Raw genomic sequence first — 17,651 nt, forward strand, 5'->3', positions numbered from 1 at the left:
GGATGGGGTGTCCCCGTCCTCGGCCTCATCACGTGGGAAGCTCTGCAACGACAGTGACCGTCAGCCAGCCATGCTGGGAGTTTTCCGAGCTGGGCCTGGCCAGTGGAGCCGCTGCTTCTGCCTGCTCGAACTTCTCTTCCCAGAAGGGTCAGAGACGTGTGTCTGCTCAGATCCCCACCCGGGAGGAAAGAGACCCATCTGAGGGTGTGAGGTCAGCCTGGCGGGCCGGCGCTGCCCACACTCTCCCCATCCCGCCCAGCCTGCTCTCCCCTGGGGTGTGGACACAACTTGTCCACAGGCTTCTGACCCCACATCCGCCTGGGCTTCCTTGAGGGGGACACACCCCGAGAAACCCACATCCCCACACACAGGCAAAGGACCCAGTGTTTCCGGGTGGCATGGGAGAGGTGGCCTGGCCCGGCCTGGGGCTCCCCGTGTTACCTTTCTGTTTCTCCGGGCAAAGGGCCAGAGGCCTCTCGGGTGTGTCCTGAGCGAACGTCGACAGGGTGCCCACGCACACTGCCTGTGAGCTCTCCTGAGGCCCCGGCCTCTGGGCAGGGGCAAACAGCAGAACATCTTGGCAGCAAGTGATCTGGCTGGGGGCTCCTCTCCGCTCTGGAGGCCTGGATACCCGGATTGCGGGTTCTGTTGGGTTCTGTTGCCGGCAGGTGACATCATTTCCTGGGGTTCGTGCTGAGGTCCCTTCCCCAAAACTTCCCAAGGGAATCTCTGGGTTTCTGACTGCTCGATCACCCCCCTTAGGCCATGTGCAGGCACAGTGACACCCACACGGCCCAGCCCACAGCCCTGGGGAGGCCTGGGTTCAGCCAGGGCCTGAGCTCCGAGGACCATGCTGCTCTCAGACCAGGCTCCTTCTTCTCATAAGTGGTGTGGCCCTTGACAACCATATGCCCCTCAGGGTTTCCCCAGTCTCTCCATCTGCAGAGTGGGGGTCATTCTCCCATCTGCTTCCTAGGCCTGTCGGCCTACGAGCAGCTCCATGCCTTTCCACCTGGGGCCGATATCACGTGGAGCTCGTGCGCTGAGACTTCAGAAAGAAAGATTCCATCCAGGGCTGACACAGCACAGAATGGGGCAGAACGAGGCCTGGATGCGCCGTGGTACCCAGGAAAAGGCACTCCCCCTCCTGACTGTTTTGAGACCCCGCATCCAAGTTGGAGGACCAAAAGGAAGACTCGAAGGTCTCCCTCTCTTATAGAAAAGAGTAGCCAACTTTCTGGTCCTCTGTTTCCATTGAGATTCTGTTGAAGTGTCCCAGCTCGGCTTCTGCGGGTGGCTGAGCTTCTACTGGCTCCCTGCGTTCTTGTCTTTTCCTCTCCAAACCTTCCGTCCTTTTCCCCCTTCTGGGGTGGAAGGGCGCTGTCATTGCTTCTACCTTCGAGACAGATTGAGGAAAAGTCTGGACCATCGACTCCTTTCCTCTCTTTGGTTCCGTGTCTCTCTCTGGCTGTGTCCCTCTCTTTTCCTTTCTCAATTCCGTCTGTGTCTTCCTCTTTCTCTCTCGTGTGTGGATGGATGGATGGATGCTAGGGATGCACATGTATATGATTAGATGAGGGTTATGTTTTAGGGATAGGTTAGAGGGAGAGAAAGGCTTTAGGTCAGAGTTGGTCATGGGGGAAGGGTCAAGGGTGGTGGTGGTGTTTCTTGGAATCTGAGTGCTGTGCATTCTTCGTCTCTTTCCATATGAACCCCTTCTCAGATACACCACTTGCAAGGAGTCTCTCGTGTTCCGTTTCCTATCTTTTGCATTTGTGAATGCTTAGCTTCTCTGTTGTGAAGAGGTTCCATTGGATGGAAACCCAGTGGTGTACTTCGTTTACCTCTTTCCCTTACTTGAAGAGACCCATTTCGACCTCCGCCCAGCAAATGGCAAGGAGACTCTGATGTTAAGGAGCCTTTGACCTACGCTTCTTTGTAGCTATCTCATGACATCAGTCTTTAGGGTGAGGTTTTTCCCCGATATTGAGGTGGTATGAGATCAAAACCAATAGCGTTCTTCAGATGTAGCTGTCTGGTTTTCCCATGGACATTGATTGAAGAGGCTTTCCTGTTCCCATTTGGATATTCTCCCCGTCTGTGTCAGAGATGAGTTGACCATGGATGCTGGGGTTTGTTTCTGGACCCTCAACTTTATTCCATCGATCTGGATCTGTGTGTGTTGTTGTATTCCCAATAGCATACTGTCCTGCTGCTGCTGCTGCTGCGGCTAAGTCACTTCAGTCGTGTCTGACTCTGCATGACCCCATGGCCTGCAGCCTACCAGGCTCCTCCGTCCAGGACATTTTCCAGGCAAGAGTACTGGAGTGGGTCGCCATTGCCTTCTCCGATACTCTCCTGAGGATCCTAGTTTGGTCGTCTAATTTCCTTTCACACAACCTTGGATGTCCGTATCGGGGCTTTTTCGTCGGATTGTATTGACAATGTAGGCTCCTTTCTGTTTCCGTACCCCCTTTGCAATTCTTTGTTCGGTGCGAAAATGCATTGGCATTTTGGGAGGAATAGCATGGAAGCTGTGGATTGCCATGTGGGGCTGTGACATGATTTTCCCAATAGGAATTCTTTCAAGCCCTGAGCACAGCTTCTCTTTCCAGTGATTGGTGTGGGCTTGATCTTCCTCCTTCCATCTCTCGCCGTTTTGTGAGAACAGGTCCATCCTTCCCTTCTGGGGTAGATGGACTCGTGGGTATCACTTCAGTGAATGGCATTGGCAGTGGGGGTGATAATTCCCTTCTCATTGGAAGACTTTGCTGTGAGTATTAGAAATGCAAGTGACTTCTCTTCCCCTTCCTCCCTGTCCATGTCTCAGAGCCACCGGGAAACAGAGGCCTCATCCACGGTCACACAGGCCTGAGGGGGTGCAACTAGACTGTTGTTTCTTCAGGCCCTCAGTGCTGGACATCATCCGGGATACTCTGTGTGTGTCTTCCTCCGTCTGGTGTCCCTTCAGACCTTTCCCTAATTTTCACAGGCTTGTTGGCGTTCTTTGTCTGTTTGGAGACACATCCTTGATAAGCTTTGTGTTTCCACTCATTCGTCTCGCGATGTATGACCTGTCTTTTGCTTTTGTCATGAGGTCTTTCCCACAGTAGATATCTTTGATTTTGCAAAGTCCACTGTATTCTCTGGGTTTTTTTTGTGGACTGCCTTTTAGTTTTGTGTGTGAAGACTCAAAGCACGTGTCCGGTTTCTGCTCATTGTTCTTCTAGATTTGTGACAAGTTTTCATGGAAAGTTTGTCTAGGGATAACTGGAAGTGAACTCGGTGTAAGGTGTCAAGTCTCCATCTCCATTCATGTCATCCCCTGCAGTTTCCAATTCCCTGTTCCTGAGTGGTTTTGGAGACCTTGTGGGAAGGTTGGTTGCATTGGAGTTTGCATTTCCACCTTGATTCGATTCACACTGTTCTGCCCTCAGGGACACTGTCAAGGGGGAGTGAGGAGCAGCCTGCACTTCCAGCAGTGACCACACGGTGGGGCGAGTGCTGCTCTCCCCTCTGGGAGCCCCAGGCCACAGGCATCCCAGTGAGGAGCCAGCTCTGTGCTCAGCTGAAAGGAGTTAGTTAGTCTCTCAGGAGCCTCTGAGCCCTTGCCTTTGGATCACCCAGGGTGGGCATTTACTGGGACAGAAAAAATTGCCCTGAATTCCATGGACGGAAGAGCCTGGCTGTGTAGAGTTCGTGAGTTGCCGTGAATCAGACACAACTGAGGACACAAAAATTCAATAGATTAAAACACTTTTTGGGGGTGGGGGGGAGTGAAAGAGGGTGATGTGGGTTTTTTTGTCTTATATAACAGCCAAGGGAAATCTAGTTTAAACCTAAATTCACATAGATGGGAAAGGTATATCTCTCCGTCACCCTATTTAAAAAAAAAAAACCTACTAAACTTTTCTGAAAGTTTATTTAGTAGCTTCCTTGAGCAGTTTACTGTGGAGCATTTTTTTTTTTTTTCTGTGACATTGGCCTCATTAAAAAGTATGGTTTGCCTTTACTGGATAATTTTGTTCATTGGTTTCTTAGGGAACCTTGGTAATATTTGAGTTTCCTGGGGAGTATGGTCACATGACCTGGCCCTGGCCAATCGGTGCGTTCCACCTCCCTGGCCACTGTGATTGGCTCCGGGCTGGGGCAGTGCCCAATCGGGGCCCAGGGCCGGGCCTCCCGTTGGAAACCAGGGGAAGACGAGCTCTCGTCCTGCTGGGGTAGGGGAAGGGGTGGGGCCGGGGCAGGTCAGGCTCCAGCAGTGGGAGGGGCTTGAGGTCCGCCTGCGGCAGTTGGTGACGTTCCTGCTCCCCTCAGGGCAGAGCCGCCGGCCTGAGAATGAGGGCGCTGCTGAGCCCAGGGCCTGGGATGGCCCGTTGCTGCTGTGGTCCCAGAGCTCCACCCGAGACCTGAGGGAAGCCGTCTGCCCGTGAGTCCTCTCCCACTTTTCTGTCAGCTTGTCTGAAGCATGCTGGGTTTTCTGCCCAGCTGGCTAAGGGGAGTCCCTGGAAATGCAAGGGTGTGGGTTTTGGCAGACTTCAGGGAAGACATGCCAGATGAGCCTGGGAGACTCCAGGTTAATCTGGATTCAGGAGATATCTCTTCGGGCCAGCTAGTAATTGTAGGATAAGCCTAATGAGCCTTCAGAGGATGAAGAGAGTAACGTGCCAAGGTAGCAATCGATGTCCTCATTCGAGAGGATGAAGCTGGTGCTCAGAGAAGGGGGGAACTTGGCCACAGCAAGGAGGTGTGCACCCAGACAGGACCCCCCAGATCCGGCCATTGGAGCTCAGGGAGGCCACTGGTGTGGCTTGTCCCTGTGGCAGGGGCCGAGGCAGGCAGCCCACCCTGATTCCTGCGGGGGCCTGACTTGGGAAGTGCCATCTGGTAGTTTTGAGACTCACCAAACCAAATTGCACTGGAGAGAGGAGGGACACCTTCCTTCATCCACCCCCCACCCCCGCCGGATTCCCACATACCCTGACCCCTTTCTCTTGATTTCGGAGCCATTTCCAGAGTCCCGCTCATATGACCTCATTCGAAGTGCACTGTGGACGAGCTGCCATCTGCAGCTGCTACCACAGCAGCCAAGGGCTTTAGCTCCCGACTACCTCCCTTCCTTTGGAACTTGGGGGCCCTCTACTCCCCACTTGCACACCACAGACCTTTGCTGAGGATTGTGGGGACCCTCACTCAGTTTGCAGCACGTTGTAGCCATCCCTGTCCTCCCTTGAAACTCAGCTTGTGAGCTCCTTTGGAGCAGCGTGGCCCACCTGGCTGCAACGGAAGACACAGCTGACAGTGAAACAACAGCTTAGATCTGAGAGCCGGAAAGCTCTGTCAAAAGGGACCTCCCTCTTCACACCGTAGAGGCTGTAGGAGCCGCCAGGCTTTCGGAACCAGTGCTGGGGCCAAAATGACTCCACAGCTGTTTTCCTTCCTGGGGAGGGTTCTGGCTCGAGCGGGAATGGCTCAAGTCTCCTAAGGTTCTGAAAGCCCACTGTGTGCAGATTCACGGTACACAGAGAGGAAAAGGTGGAGTCCTACCCTGGAGGTGGTCACAGCTCACGGATGAGCCAGGCAGGCAGGCAGGCAGGGCATGAGAACACCTGAGCTGCCTTCATGAGTGAATGGTGTGGGGGCAGAGGAAGAGAAGCCGGTCTGCTCCCTCGTGTGGTGCCCAGGGCAGGTTGTCCCCAGAGGAAACCCTTACGACGGTGAGGACTATCACTGCTGTTTCCCAAGGGGTTCCGTCGGTGCGTGTCTTCCCCGGAGCGGTCAGGCCGTCTCTCAAGTACACTGGCCATGGGCATTGCCTCTCCTTGGAACTTCCCATGTGTTTCTCTTTTTTATGGAACAGTGATTTTCTAGAGTGGTTCTGGGCCACAAGGATGTTGGGTCATTTTCTAGCCTTCTGTCATGAAGAACGCTTTCCTGGGCATGGGGGTGGTTTGTTGTTCCAGCTCCCTTTCTTGGCTTCTTTTGGGAGCTGGTGCAACAAGAGGAGCTCAGCCTCTGCCTTCTGGCTGAGATGTCACCCTTCAAACAGCAATGCCTGCCTGGAGATAATGATGGCAGTTGCCAAAAGGGCTTCGTTTGGCACATGGTATCTTGAAAGGACGTACACCGTCCTTTCAGCTATCAAAGGCTAGTTCAAATGACATAAAAATGAGAACTCTCCAATGGAGTCTTACAATAGGTGGAGAGTCCGAAAAACACTCCTTCAGTCATTTCACTGAGAGTCATTGTTTGGGGACACCAAGAATATAGGAAGGAATGCAGAAAGAAAAGATGAAATTGTGTTCAGGATCGGGGGGAGGGATGAACAGGGCGTGCTTGCCTTGAATCCAGGCTTTGTTGGGGGGTGGGGCATAAAGATCGAACGGGTCTGAAACTACAAAGTGGTGATGGTAACACAGTATCACCAGAGTTACACAACAGTGATCCCAGATTGCAACAATGATGAAAAAGTTTACTAATCCCAACTTAAAAAACAAAAATACAGGAAACCATACAAAAAATAAAACATCACCAGAAAGGTGGAAAGAAACCAAATGCAAAGCAGTTCAGGGGAAAGGAACTCCATGTCCCCTGGGGGCAGACCGAGTTGCCGGCATCCACGGTGAGCAGACAGGGATGGAGGCTGCAGAGCCGACCGCTCCCCTGGACGTGGTGTTTCCGGCAAGGGCTCTGGGTCTCTGTCCAGAGCGGGGGCTCTTTCTCCCTGCAGGGCTGGGTGAGTGATCGTGGGCATCTGGGTGTTGCGCGGGAGCCAGGGCAGGCTCTCCCTGCCGAGGCGGTGACTCCTCCTCTGCCTCGGGTTCTCTTGCCAAAGCCCGAGCAGGTAGAGGTGCACGTGGAGGTGGAGGTTCTCGCTGAGGGGGTGGGACATCAGTGCCTGGGGCTGGGGGTCCTGCAGGCACGGAGATCCGATCTGCCCGGTGTGCTGGCCAGTACCCAGCTGGCCTGGTGTCTCTGCGAGGGCAAGTCTCGGTTCTCCATCTGCCCTCGGTGGATCCCTGGGTCCTGCACCTGGAGCCACCACCTCTTTAGGGACAGGTCTGGGAAGTGGAGCCTGGTTCCAGTTGGAGGCCAGTGCTAGAGTTGGGGGAGAAGCAAAGTTTGCCCACAGGCCAGCCTTGGCATGTGCGTACCCCGGGACAGAAACCTTCCAAGAGGTTCCCAAAGAATACCCAGCGTCAGATGTCTTTTGGGACTGAAGTGTGCAAGATGGGGGGCGGGGGGTGTGAGGCCAGCGCTTGCTGCAGGCCCAGCAGCAGCTTTCGGGGACTCGTCCCTGTGTAGCTCAGCACCCCTCCCCACACACTCCCGTGCACCAGCCCCAGCGTCCTCACCTCTGTGCTCTGGCGTGCTGGGCTCCAGGTCCTCCTGGTGCCTCAGAGGCCGGGGTTCTCTGGACTCTGGGTCGGAGCTGGGTGTGCTGAGCTCCGTGGCAGCCTCAGACTGGGCCGCCGGCTGTATCCTGGGCGGTGTCTCGGCAGCAGGCCTTCCCCACCTCCGCGTCTCCCCCGGTGGGGCTGATGCCTCCGTGGGCACGCTGACCTGGAGCCTGCACTGGGCCTCACGGGCGGGCAGGTGGTGCTCCGACCCCTCCCTCTGGGAGCTGGATGGGATGTCCCCGTCCTCGGCCTCGTCACGTGGGAAGCTCTGCAACGACAGTGACCGTCAGCCAGCCATGCTGGGAGTTTTCCGAGCTGGGCCTGGCCAGTGGAGCCGCTGCTTCTGCCTGCTCGAACTTCTCTTCCCAGAAGGGTCAGAGACGTGTGTCTGCTCAGATCCCCACCCGGGAGGAAAGAGACCCATCTGAGGGTGTGAGGTCAGCCTGGCGGGCCGGCGCTGCCCACACTCTCCCCATCCCGCCCAGCCTGCTCTCCCCTGGGGTGTGGACACAACTTGTCCACAGGCTTCTGACCCCACATCCGCCTGGGCTTCCTTGAGGGGGACACAGCCCGAGAAACCCGCATCCCCACACACAGGCAAAGGACCCGGTGTTTCCGGGTGGCATGGGAGAGGTGGCCTGGCCCGGCCTGGGGCTCCCCGTGTTACCTTTCTGCTTCTCCGGGCAAAGGGCCAGAGGCCTCTCGGGGGTGTCCTGAGCCAACGTCGACAGGGTGCCCACGCACACTGCCTGTGAGCTCCCCTGAGGCCCCGGCCTCTGGGCAGGGGCAAACAGCAGAACATCTTGGCAGCAAGTGATCAGGCTGGGGGCTCCTCTCCGCTCTGGAGGCCTGGATACCCGGATTGCGGGTTCTGTTGGGTTCTGTTGCCGGCAGGTGACATCATCTCCTGGGGTTCGTGCTGAGGTCCCTTCCCCAAAACTTCCCAAGGGAATCTCTGGGTTTCTGACTGCTCGATCACCCCCCTTAGGCCATGTGCAGGCACAGTGACACCCACACGGCCCAGCCCACAGCCCTGGGGAGGCCAGGGTTCAGCCAGGGCCTGAGCTCCGAGGACCATGCTGCTCTCAGACCAGGCTCCTTCTTCTCATAAGTGGTGTGGCCCTTGACAACCATATGCCCCTCAGGGTTTCCCCAGTCTCTCCATCTGCAGAGTGGGGGTCATTCTCCCATCTGCTTCCTAGGCCTGTCGGCCTACGAGCAGCTCCATGCCTTTCCACCTGGGGCTGATATCACGTGGAGCTCGTGCGCTGAGACTTCAGAAAGAAAGATTCCATCCAGGGCTGACACAGCACAGAATGGGGCAGAACGAGGCCTGGATGCGCCGTGTTACCCAGGAAAAGGCACTCCCCCTCCTGACTGTTTTGAGACCCCGCATCCAAGTTGGAGGACCAAAAGGAAGACTCGAAGGTCTCCCTCTCTTATAGAAAAGAGTAGCCAACTTTCTGGTCCTCTGTTTCCATTGAGATTCTGTTGAAGTGTCCCAGCTCGGCTTCTGCGGGTGGCTGAGCTTCTACTGGCTCCCTGCGTTCTTGTCGTTTCCTCTCCAAACCTTCCGTCCTTTTCCCCCTTCTGGGGTGGAAGGGCGCTGTCATTGCTTCTACCTTCGAGACAGATTGAGGAAAAGTCTGGACCATCGACTCCTTTCCTCTCTTTGGTTCCGTGTCTCTCTCTGGCTGTGTCCCTCTCTTTTCCTTTCTCAATTCCGTCTGTGTCTTCCTCTTTCTCTCTCGTGTGTGGATGGATGGATGGATGCTAGGGATGCACATGTATATGATTAGATGAGGGTTATGTTTTAGGGATAGGTTAGAGGGAGAGAAAGGCTTTAGGTCAGAGTTGGTCATGGGGGAAGGGTCAAGGGTGGTGGTGGTGTTTCTTGGAATCTGAGTGCTGTGCATTCTTCGTCTCTTTCCATATGAACCCCTTCTCAGATACACCACTTGCAAGGAGTCTCTCGTGTTCCGTTTCCTATCTTTTGCATTTGTGAATGCTTAGCTTCTCTGTTGTGAAGAGGTTCCATTGGATGGAAACCCAGTGGTGTACTTCGTTTACCTCTTTCCCTTACTTGAAGAGACCCATTTCGACCTCCGCCCAGCAAATGGCAAGGAGACTCTGATGTTAAGGAGCCTTTGACCTACGCTTCTTTCTAGCTATCTCATGACATCAGTCTTTAGGGTGAGGTTTTTCCCCGATATTGAGGTGGTATGAGATCAAAACCAATAGCGTTCTTCAGATGTAGCTGTCTGGTTTTCCCATGGACATTGATTGAAGAGGCTTTCCTGTTCCCATTTGGATATTCTCCCCGTCTGTGTCAGAGATGAGTTGACCATGGATGCTGGGGTTTGTTTCTGGACCCTCAACTTTATTCCATCGATCTGGATCTGTGTGTGTTGTTGTATTCCCAATAGCATACTGTCCTGCTGCTGCTGCTGCTGCGGCTAAGTCACTTCAGTCGTGTCTGACTCTGCATGACCCCATGGCCTGCAGCCTACCAGGCTCCTCCGTCCAGGACATTTTCCAGGCAAGAGTACTGGAGTGGGTCGCCATTGCCTTCTCCGATACTCTCCTGAGGATCCTAGTTTGGTCGTCTAATTTCCTTTCACACAACCTTGGATGTCCGTATCGGGGCTTTTTCGTCGGATTGTATTGACAATGTAGGCTCCTTTCTGTTTCCGTACCCTCTTTGCAATTCTTTGTTCGGTGCGAAAATGCATTGGCATTTTGGGAGGAATAGCATGGAAGCTGTGGATTGCCATGTGGGGCTGTGACATGATTTTCCCAATAGGAATTCTTTCAAGCCCTGAGCACAGCTTCTCTTTCCAGTGATTGGTGTGGGCTTGATCTTCCTCCTTCCATCTCTCGCCGTTTTGTGAGAACAGGTCCATCCTTCCCTTCTGGGGTAGATGGACTCGTGGGTATCACTTCAGTGAATGGCATTGGCAGTGGGGGTGATAATTCCCTTCTCATTGGAAGACTTTGCTGTGAGTATTAGAAATGCAAGTGACTTCTCTTCCCCTTCCTCCCTGTCCATGTCTCAGAGCCACCGGGAAACAGAGGCCTCATCCACGGTCACACAGGCCTGAGGGGGTGCAACTAGACTGTTGTTTCTTCAGGCCCTCAGTGCTGGACATCATCCGGGATACTCTGTGTGTGTCTTCCTCCGTCTGGTGTCCCTTCAGACCTTTCCCTAGTTTTCACAGGCTTGTTGTGTTGGCGTTCTTTGTCTGTTTGGAGACACATCCTTGATAAGCTTTGTGTTTCCACTCATTCGTCTCGCGATGTATGACCTGTCTTTTGCTTTTGTCATGAGGTCTTTCCCACAGTAGATATCTTTGATTTTGCAAAGTCCACTGTATTCTCTGGCGTTTTTTTTGTGGACTGCCTTTTAGTTTTGTGTGTGAAGACTCAAAGCACGTGTCCGGTTTCTGCTCATTGTTCTTCTAGATTTGTGACAAGTTTTCATGGAAAGTTTGTCTAGGGATAACTGGAAGTGAACTCGGTGTAAGGTGTCAAGTCTCCATCTCCATTCATGTCATCCCCTGCAGTTTCCAATTCCCTGTTCCTGAGTGGTTTTGGAGACCTTGTGGGAAGGTTGGTTGCATTGGAGTTTGCATTTCCACCTTGATTCGATTCACACTGTTCTGCCCTCAGGGACACTGTCAAGGGGGAGTGAGGAGCAGCCTGCACTTCCAGCAGTGACCACACGGTGGGGCGAGTGCTGCTCTCCCCTCTGGGAGCCCCAGGCCACAGGCATCCCAGTGAGGAGCCAGCTCTGTGCTCAGCTGAAAGGAGTTAGTTAGTCTCTCAGGAGCCTCTGAGCCCTTGCCTTTGGATCACCCAGGGTGGGCATTTACTGGGACAGAAAAAATTGCCCTGAATTCCATGGACGGAAGAGCCTGGCTGTGTAGAGTTCGTGAGTTGCCGTGAATCAGACACAACTGAGGACACAAAAATTCAATAGATTAAAACACTTTTTGGGGGTGGGGGGGAGTGAAAGAGGGTGATGTGGGTTTTTTTGTCTTATATAATAGCCAAGGGAAATCTAGTTTAAACCTAAATTCACATAGATGGGAAAGGTATATCTCTCCGTCACCCTATTTAAAAAAAAAAAACCTACTACACTTTTCTGAAAGTTTATTTAGTAGCTTCCTTGAGCAGTTTACTGTGGAGCATTTTTTTTTTCTGTGACATTGGCCTCATTAAAAAGTACGGTTTGCCTTTACTGGATAATTTTGTTCATTGGTTTCTTAGGGAACCTTGGTAATATTTGAGTTTCCTGGGGAGTATGGTCACATGACCTGGCCCTGGCCAATCGGTGCGTTCCACCTCCCTGGCCACTGTGATTGGCTCCGGGCTGGGGCAGTGCCCAATCGGGGCCCAGGGCCGGGCCTCCCGTTGGAAGCCAGGGGAAGACGAGCTCTCGTCCTGCTGGGGTAGGGGAAGGGGTGGGGCCGGGGCAGGTCAGGCTCCAGCAGTGGGAGGGGCTTGAGGTCCGCCTGCGGCAGTTGGTGACGTTCCTGCTCCCCTCAGGGCAGAGCCGCCGGCCTGAGAATGAGGGCGCTGCTGAGCCCAGGGCCTGGGATGGCCCGTTGCTGCTGTGGTCCCAGAGCTCCACCCGAGACCTGAGGGAAGCCGTCTGCCCGTGAGTCCTCTCCCACTTTTCTGTCAGCTTGTTTGAAGCATGCTGGGTTTTCTGCCCAGCTGGCTAAGGGGAGTCCCTGGAAATGCAAGGGTGTGGGTTTTGGCAGACTTCAGGGAAGACATGCCAGATGAGCCTGGGAGACTCCAGGTTAATCTGGATTCAGGAGATATCTCTTCGGGCCAGCTAGTAATTGTAGGATAAGCCTAATGAGCCTTCAGAGGATGAAGAGAGTAACGTGCCAAGGTAGCAATCGATGTCCTCATTCGAGAGGATGAAGCTGGTGCTCAGAGAAGGGGGGAACTTGGCCACAGCAAGGAGGTGTGCACCCAGACAGGACCCCCCAGATCCGGCCATTGGAGCTCAGGGAGGCCACTGGTGTGGCTTGTCCCTGTGGCAGGGGCCGAGGCAGGCAGCCCACCCTGATTCCTGCGGGGGCCTGACTTGGGAAGTGCCATCTGGTAGCTTTGAGACTCACCAAACCAAATTGCACTGGAGAGAGGAGGGACACCTTCCTTCATCCACCCCCCACCCCCGCCGGATTCCCACATACCCTGACCCCTTTCTCTTGATTTCGGAGCCATTTCCAGAGTCCCGCTCATATGACCTCATTCGAAGTGCACTGTGGACGAGCTGCCATCTGCAGCTGCTACCACAGCAGCCAAGGGCTTTAGCTCCCGACTACCTCCCTTCCTTTGGAACTTGGGGGCCCTCTACTCCCCACTTGCACACCACAGACCTTTGCTGAGGATTGTGGGGACCCTCACTCAGTTTGCAGCACGTTGTAGCCATCCCTGTCCTCCCTTGAAACTCAGATTGTGAGCTCCTTTGGAGCAGCGTGGCCCACCTGGCTGCAACGGAAGACACAGCTGACAGTGAAACAACAGCTTAGATCTGAGAGCCGGAAAGCTCTGTCAAAAGGGACCTCCCTCTTCACACCGTAGAGGCTGTAGGAGCCGCCAGGCTTTCGGAACCAGTGCTGGGGCCAAAATGACTCCACAGCTGTTTTCCTTCCTGGGGAGGGTTCTGGCTCGAGCGGGAATGGCTCAAGTCTCCTAAGGTTCTGAAAGCCCACTGTGTGCAGATTCACGGTACACAGAGAGGAAAAGGTGGAGTCCTACCCTGGAGGTGGTCACAGCTCACGGATGAGCCAGGCAGGCAGGCAGGCAGGGCATGAGAACACCTGAGCTGCCTTCATGAGTGAATGGTGTGGGGGCAGAGGAAGAGAAGCCGGTCTGCTCCCTCGTGTGGTGCCCAGGGCAGGTTGTCCCCAGAGGAAACCCTTACGACGGTGAGGACTATCACTGCTGTTTCCCAAGGGGTTCCGTCGGTGCGTGTCTTCCCCGGAGCGGTCAGGCCGTCTCTCAAGTACACTGGCCATGGGCATTGCCTCTCCTTGGAACTTCCCATGTGTTTCTCTTTTTTATGGAACAGTGATTTTCTAGAGTGGTTCTGGGCCACAAGGATGTTGGGTCATTTTCTAGCCTTCTGTCATGAAGAACGCTTTCCTGGGCATGGGGGTGGTTTGTTGTTCCAGCTCCCTTTCTTGGCTTCTTTTGGGAGCTGGTGCAACAAGAGGAGCTCAGCCTCTGCCTTCTGGCTGAGATGTCACCCTTCAAACAGCAATGCCTGCCTGGAGATAATGATGGCAGTTGCCAAAAGGGCTTCGTTTGGCACATGGTATCTTGAAAGGACGTACACCGTCCTTTCAGCTATCAAAGGCTAGTTCAAATGACATAAAAATGAGAACTCTCCAATGGAGTCTTACAATAGGTGGAGAGTCCGAAAAACACTCCTTCAGTCATTTCACTGAGAGTCATTGATTGGGGACACCAAGAATATAGGAAGGAATGCAGAAAGAAAAGATGAAATTGTGTTCAGGATCGGGGGGAGGGATGAACAGGGCGTGCTTGCCTTGAATCCAGGCTTTGTTGGGGGGTGGGGCATAAAGATCGAACGGGTCTGAAACTACAAAGTGGTGATGGTAACACAGTATCACCAGAGTTACACAACAGTGATCCCAGATTGCAACAATGATGAAAAAGTTTACTAATCGCAACTTAAAAAACAAAAATACAGGAAACCATACAAAAAATAAAACATCACCAGAAAGGTGGAAAGAAACCAAATGCAAAGCAGTTCAGGGGAAAGGAACTCCATGTCCCCTGGGGGCAGACCGAGTTGCCGGCATCCACGGTGAGCAGACAGGGATGGAGGCTGCAGAGCCGACCGCTCCCCTGGACGTGGTGTTTCCGGCAAGGGCTCTGGGTCTCTGTCCAGAGCGGGGGCTCTTTCTCCCTGCAGGGCTGGGTGAGTGATCGTGGGCATCTGGGTGTTGCGCGGGAGCCAGGGCAGGCTCTCCCTGCCGAGGCGGTGACTCCTCCTCTGCCTCGGGTTCTCTTGCCAAAGCCCGAGCAGGTAGAGGTGCACGTGGAGGTGGAGGTTCTCGCTGAGGGGGTGGGACATCAGTGCCTGGGGCTGGGGGTCCTGCAGGCACGGAGATCCGATCTGCCCGGTGTGCTGGCCAGTACCCAGCTGGCCTGGTGTCTCTGCGAGGGCAAGTCTCGCTTCTCCATCTGCCCTCGGTGGATCCCTGGGTCCTGCACCTGGAGCCACCACCTCTTTAGGGACAGGTCTGGGAAGTGGAGCCTGGTTCCAGTTGGAGGCCAGTGCTAGAGTTGGGGGAGAAGCAAAGTTTGCCCACAGGCCAGCCTTGGCATGTGCGTACCCCGGGACAGAAACCTTCCAAGAGGTTCCCAAAGAATACCCAGCGTCAGATGTCTTTTGGGACTGAAGTGTGCAAGATGGGGGGCGGGGGGTGTGAGGCCAGCGCTTGCTGCAGGCCCAGCAGCAGCTTTCGGGGACTCGTCCCTGTGTAGCTCAGCACCCCTCCCCACACACTCCCGTGCACCAGCCCCAGCGTCCTCACCTCTGTGCTCTGGCGTGCTGGGCTCCAGGTCCTCCTGGTGCCTCAGAGGCCGGGGTTCTCTGGACTCTGGGTCGGAGCCGGGTGTGCTGAGCTCCGTGGCAGCCTCAGACTGGGCCGCCGGCTGTATCCTGGGCGGTGTCTCGGCAGCAGGCCTTCCCCACCTCCGCGTCTCCCCCGGTGGGGCTGATGCCTCCGTGGGCACGCTGACCTGGAGCCTGCACTGGGCCTCACGGGCGGGCGGGTGGTGCTCCGACCCCTCCCTCTGGGAGCTGGATGGGGTGTCCCCGTCCTCGGCCTCGTCACGTGGGAAGCTCTGCAACGACAGTGACCGTCAGCCAGCCATGCTGGGAGTTTTCCGAGCTGGGCCTGGCCAGTGGAGCCGCTGCTTCTGCCTGCTCGAACTTCTCTTCCCAGAAGGGTCAGAGACGTGTGTCTGCTCAGATCCCCACCCGGGAGGAAAGAGACCCATCTGAGGGTGTGAGGTCAGCCTGGCGGGCCGGCGCTGCCCACACTCTCCCCATCCCGCCCAGCCTGCTCTCCCCTGGGGTGTGGACACAACTTGTCCACAGGCTTCTGACCCCACATCCGCCTGGGCTTCCTTGAGGGGGACACAGCCCGAGAAACCCGCATCCCCACACACAGGCAAAGGACCCGGTGTTTCCGGGTGGCATGGGAGAGGTGGCCTGGCCCGGCCTGGGGCTCCCCGTGTTACCTTTCTGTTTCTCCGGGCAAAGGGCCAGAGGCCTCTCGGGGGTGTCCTGAGCCAACGTCGACAGGGTGCCCACGCACACTGCCTGTGAGCTCTCCTGAGGCCCCGGCCTCTGGGCAGGGGCAAACAGCAGAACATCTTGGCAGCAAGTGATCTGGCTGGGGGCTCCTCTCCGCTCTGGAGGCCTGGATACCCGGATTGCGGGTTCTGTTGGGTTCTGTTGCCGGCAGGTGACATCATCTCCTGGGGTTCGTGCTGAGGTCCCTTCCCCAAAACTTCCCGAGGGAATCTCTGGGTTTCTGACTGCTCGATCACCCCCCTTAGGCCATGTGCAGGCACAGTGACACCCACACGGCCCAGCCCACAGCCCTGGGGAGGCCTGGGTTCAGCCAGGGCCTGAGCTCCGAGGACCATGCTGCTCTCAGACCAGGCTCCTTCTTCTCATAAGTGGTGTGGCCCTTGACAACCATATGCCCCTCAGGGTTTCCCCAGTCTCTCCATCTGCAGAGTGGGGGTCATTCTCCCATCTGCTTCCTAGGCCTGTCGGCCTACGAGCAGCTCCATGCCTTTCCACCTGGGGCCGATATCACGTGGAGCTCGTGCACTGAGACTTCAGAAAGAAAGATTCCATCCAGGGCTGGCACAGCACAGAATGGGGCAGAACGAGGCCTGGATGCGCCGTGGTACCCAGGAAAAGGCACTCCCCCTCCTGACTGTTTTGAGACCCCGCATCCAAGTTGGAGGACCGAAAGGAAGACTCGAAGGTCTCCCTCTCTTATAGAAAAGAGTAGCCAACTTTCTGGTCCTCTGTTTCCATTGAGATTCTGTTGAAGTGTCCCAGCTCGGCTTCTGTGGGTGGCTGAGCTTCTACTGGCTCCCTGCGTTCTTGTCTTTTCCTCTCCAAACCTTCCGTCCTTTTCCCCCTTCTGGGGTGGAAGGGCGCTGTCATTGCTTCTACCTTCGAGACAGATTGAGGAAAAGTCTGGACCATCGACTCCTTTCCTCTCTTTGGTTCCGTGTCTCTCTCTGGCTGTGTCCCTCTCTTTTCCTTTCTCAATTCCGTCTGTGTCTTCCTCTTTCTCTCTCGTGTGTGGATGGATGGATGGATGCTAGGGATGCACATGTATATGATTAGATGAGGGTTATGTTTTAGGGATAGGTTAGAGGGAGAGAAAGGCTTTAGGTCAGAGTTGGTCATGGGGGAAGGGTCAAGGGTGGTGGTGGTGTTTCTTGGAATCTGAGTGCTGTGCATTCTTCGTCTCTTTCCATATGAACCCCTTCTCAGATACACCACTTGCAAGGAGTCTCTCATGTTCCGTTTCCTATCTTTTGCATTTGTGAATGCTTAGCTTCTCTGTTGTGAAGAGGTTCCATTGGATGGAAACCCAGTGGTGTACTTCGTTTACCTCTTTCCCTTACTTGAAGAGACCCATTTCGACCTCCGCCCAGCAAATGGCAAGGAGACTCTGATGTTAAGGAGCCTTTGACCTACGCTTCTTTCTAGCTATCTCATGACATCAGTCTTTAGGGTGAGGTTTTTCCCCGATATTGAGGTGGTATGAGATCAAAACCAATAGCGTTCTTCAGATGTAGCTGTCTGGTTTTCCCATGGACATTGATTGAAGAGGCTTTCCTGTTCCCATTTGGATATTCTCCCCGTCTGTGTCAGAGATGAGTTGACCATGGATGCTGGGGTTTGTTTCTGGACCCTCAACTTTATTCCATCGATCTGGATCTGTGTGTGTTGTTGTATTCCCAATAGCATACTGTCCTGCTGCTGCTGCTGCTGCGGCTAAGTCACTTCAGTCGTGTCTGACTCTGCATGACCCCATGGCCTGCAGCCTACCAGGCTCCTCCGTCCAGGACATTTTCCAGGCAAGAGTACTGGAGTGGGTCGCCATTGCCTTCTCCGATACTCTCCTGAGGATCCTAGTTTGGTCGTCTAATTTCCTT

General features: G+C 54.9%; 2 protein-coding genes and 1 long non-coding RNA gene across 3 annotated transcripts in view; 1 reads left to right on the plus strand and 2 right to left on the minus strand.

The window, feature by feature from the left end:
• LOC145527777 (uncharacterized) overlaps positions 1-17,651 on the plus strand; it is a 170,297-nt gene that overhangs the window by 110,369 nt on the left and 42,277 nt on the right. The window contains exons 16-17 of the long non-coding RNA XR_014069858.1: positions 4,321-4,432; positions 11,952-12,063. This is a non-coding gene — a long non-coding RNA (uncharacterized LOC145527777). The remainder of the gene's footprint in view (positions 1-4,320; positions 4,433-11,951; positions 12,064-17,651) is intronic.
• On the minus strand, positions 4,677-8,246 carry LOC145527758 (uncharacterized). The gene is made up of 3 exons (XM_081545826.1): positions 8,071-8,246; positions 7,359-7,671; positions 4,677-7,101 (listed from the first exon to the last, which is right to left on the minus strand). Exons 1-3 carry the CDS (start codon positions 8,203-8,205, stop codon positions 6,479-6,481), a joined length of 1,071 nt encoding a protein of 356 aa, XP_081401952.1. The 5' UTR covers positions 8,206-8,246; the 3' UTR covers positions 4,677-6,478.
• Positions 11,958-16,112, minus strand: LOC145527710 (uncharacterized). Its single transcript, XM_081545772.1, has 3 exons — positions 15,702-16,112; positions 14,990-15,302; positions 11,958-14,732 (listed from the first exon to the last, which is right to left on the minus strand). The coding sequence occupies exons 1-3, from the start codon at positions 16,110-16,112 to the stop codon at positions 14,110-14,112; spliced, it is 1,347 nt and encodes a 448-aa protein (XP_081401898.1). The 3' UTR covers positions 11,958-14,109.

The sequence above is a fragment of the Giraffa tippelskirchi genome, chromosome 11, assembly GCF_054371585.1.
Source record: "Giraffa tippelskirchi isolate mGirTip1 chromosome 11, T2T-mGirTip1v1.2.pri, whole genome shotgun sequence".
Taxonomy (NCBI): Eukaryota; Metazoa; Chordata; class Mammalia; order Artiodactyla; family Giraffidae; genus Giraffa; species Giraffa tippelskirchi.

Bases quoted from the DNA above. Each gene is read 5' to 3' on its own strand.
- LOC145527758 (XM_081545826.1), bottom strand. From the start codon at position 8,205: ATGTTCTGCTGTTTGCCCCTGCCCAGAGGCCGGGGCCTCAGGGGAGCT. The intron at 7,672-8,070 runs GTAACACGGGGA...CTGTCGTTGCAG, and splicing joins TTGCCCGGAGAAGCAGAAAG to AGCTTCCCACGTGACGAGGC. The intron at 7,102-7,358 runs GTGAGGACGCTG...CCCCAACTCTAG, and splicing joins CAGCACGCCAGAGCACAGAG to CACTGGCCTCCAACTGGAAC.
- LOC145527710 (XM_081545772.1), bottom strand. From the start codon at position 16,112: ATGGTCCTCGGAGCTCAGGCCCTGGCTGAACCCAGGCCTCCCCAGGGC. The intron at 15,303-15,701 runs GTAACACGGGGA...CTGTCGTTGCAG, and splicing joins TTGCCCGGAGAAACAGAAAG to AGCTTCCCACGTGACGAGGC. The intron at 14,733-14,989 runs GTGAGGACGCTG...CCCCAACTCTAG, and splicing joins CAGCACGCCAGAGCACAGAG to CACTGGCCTCCAACTGGAAC.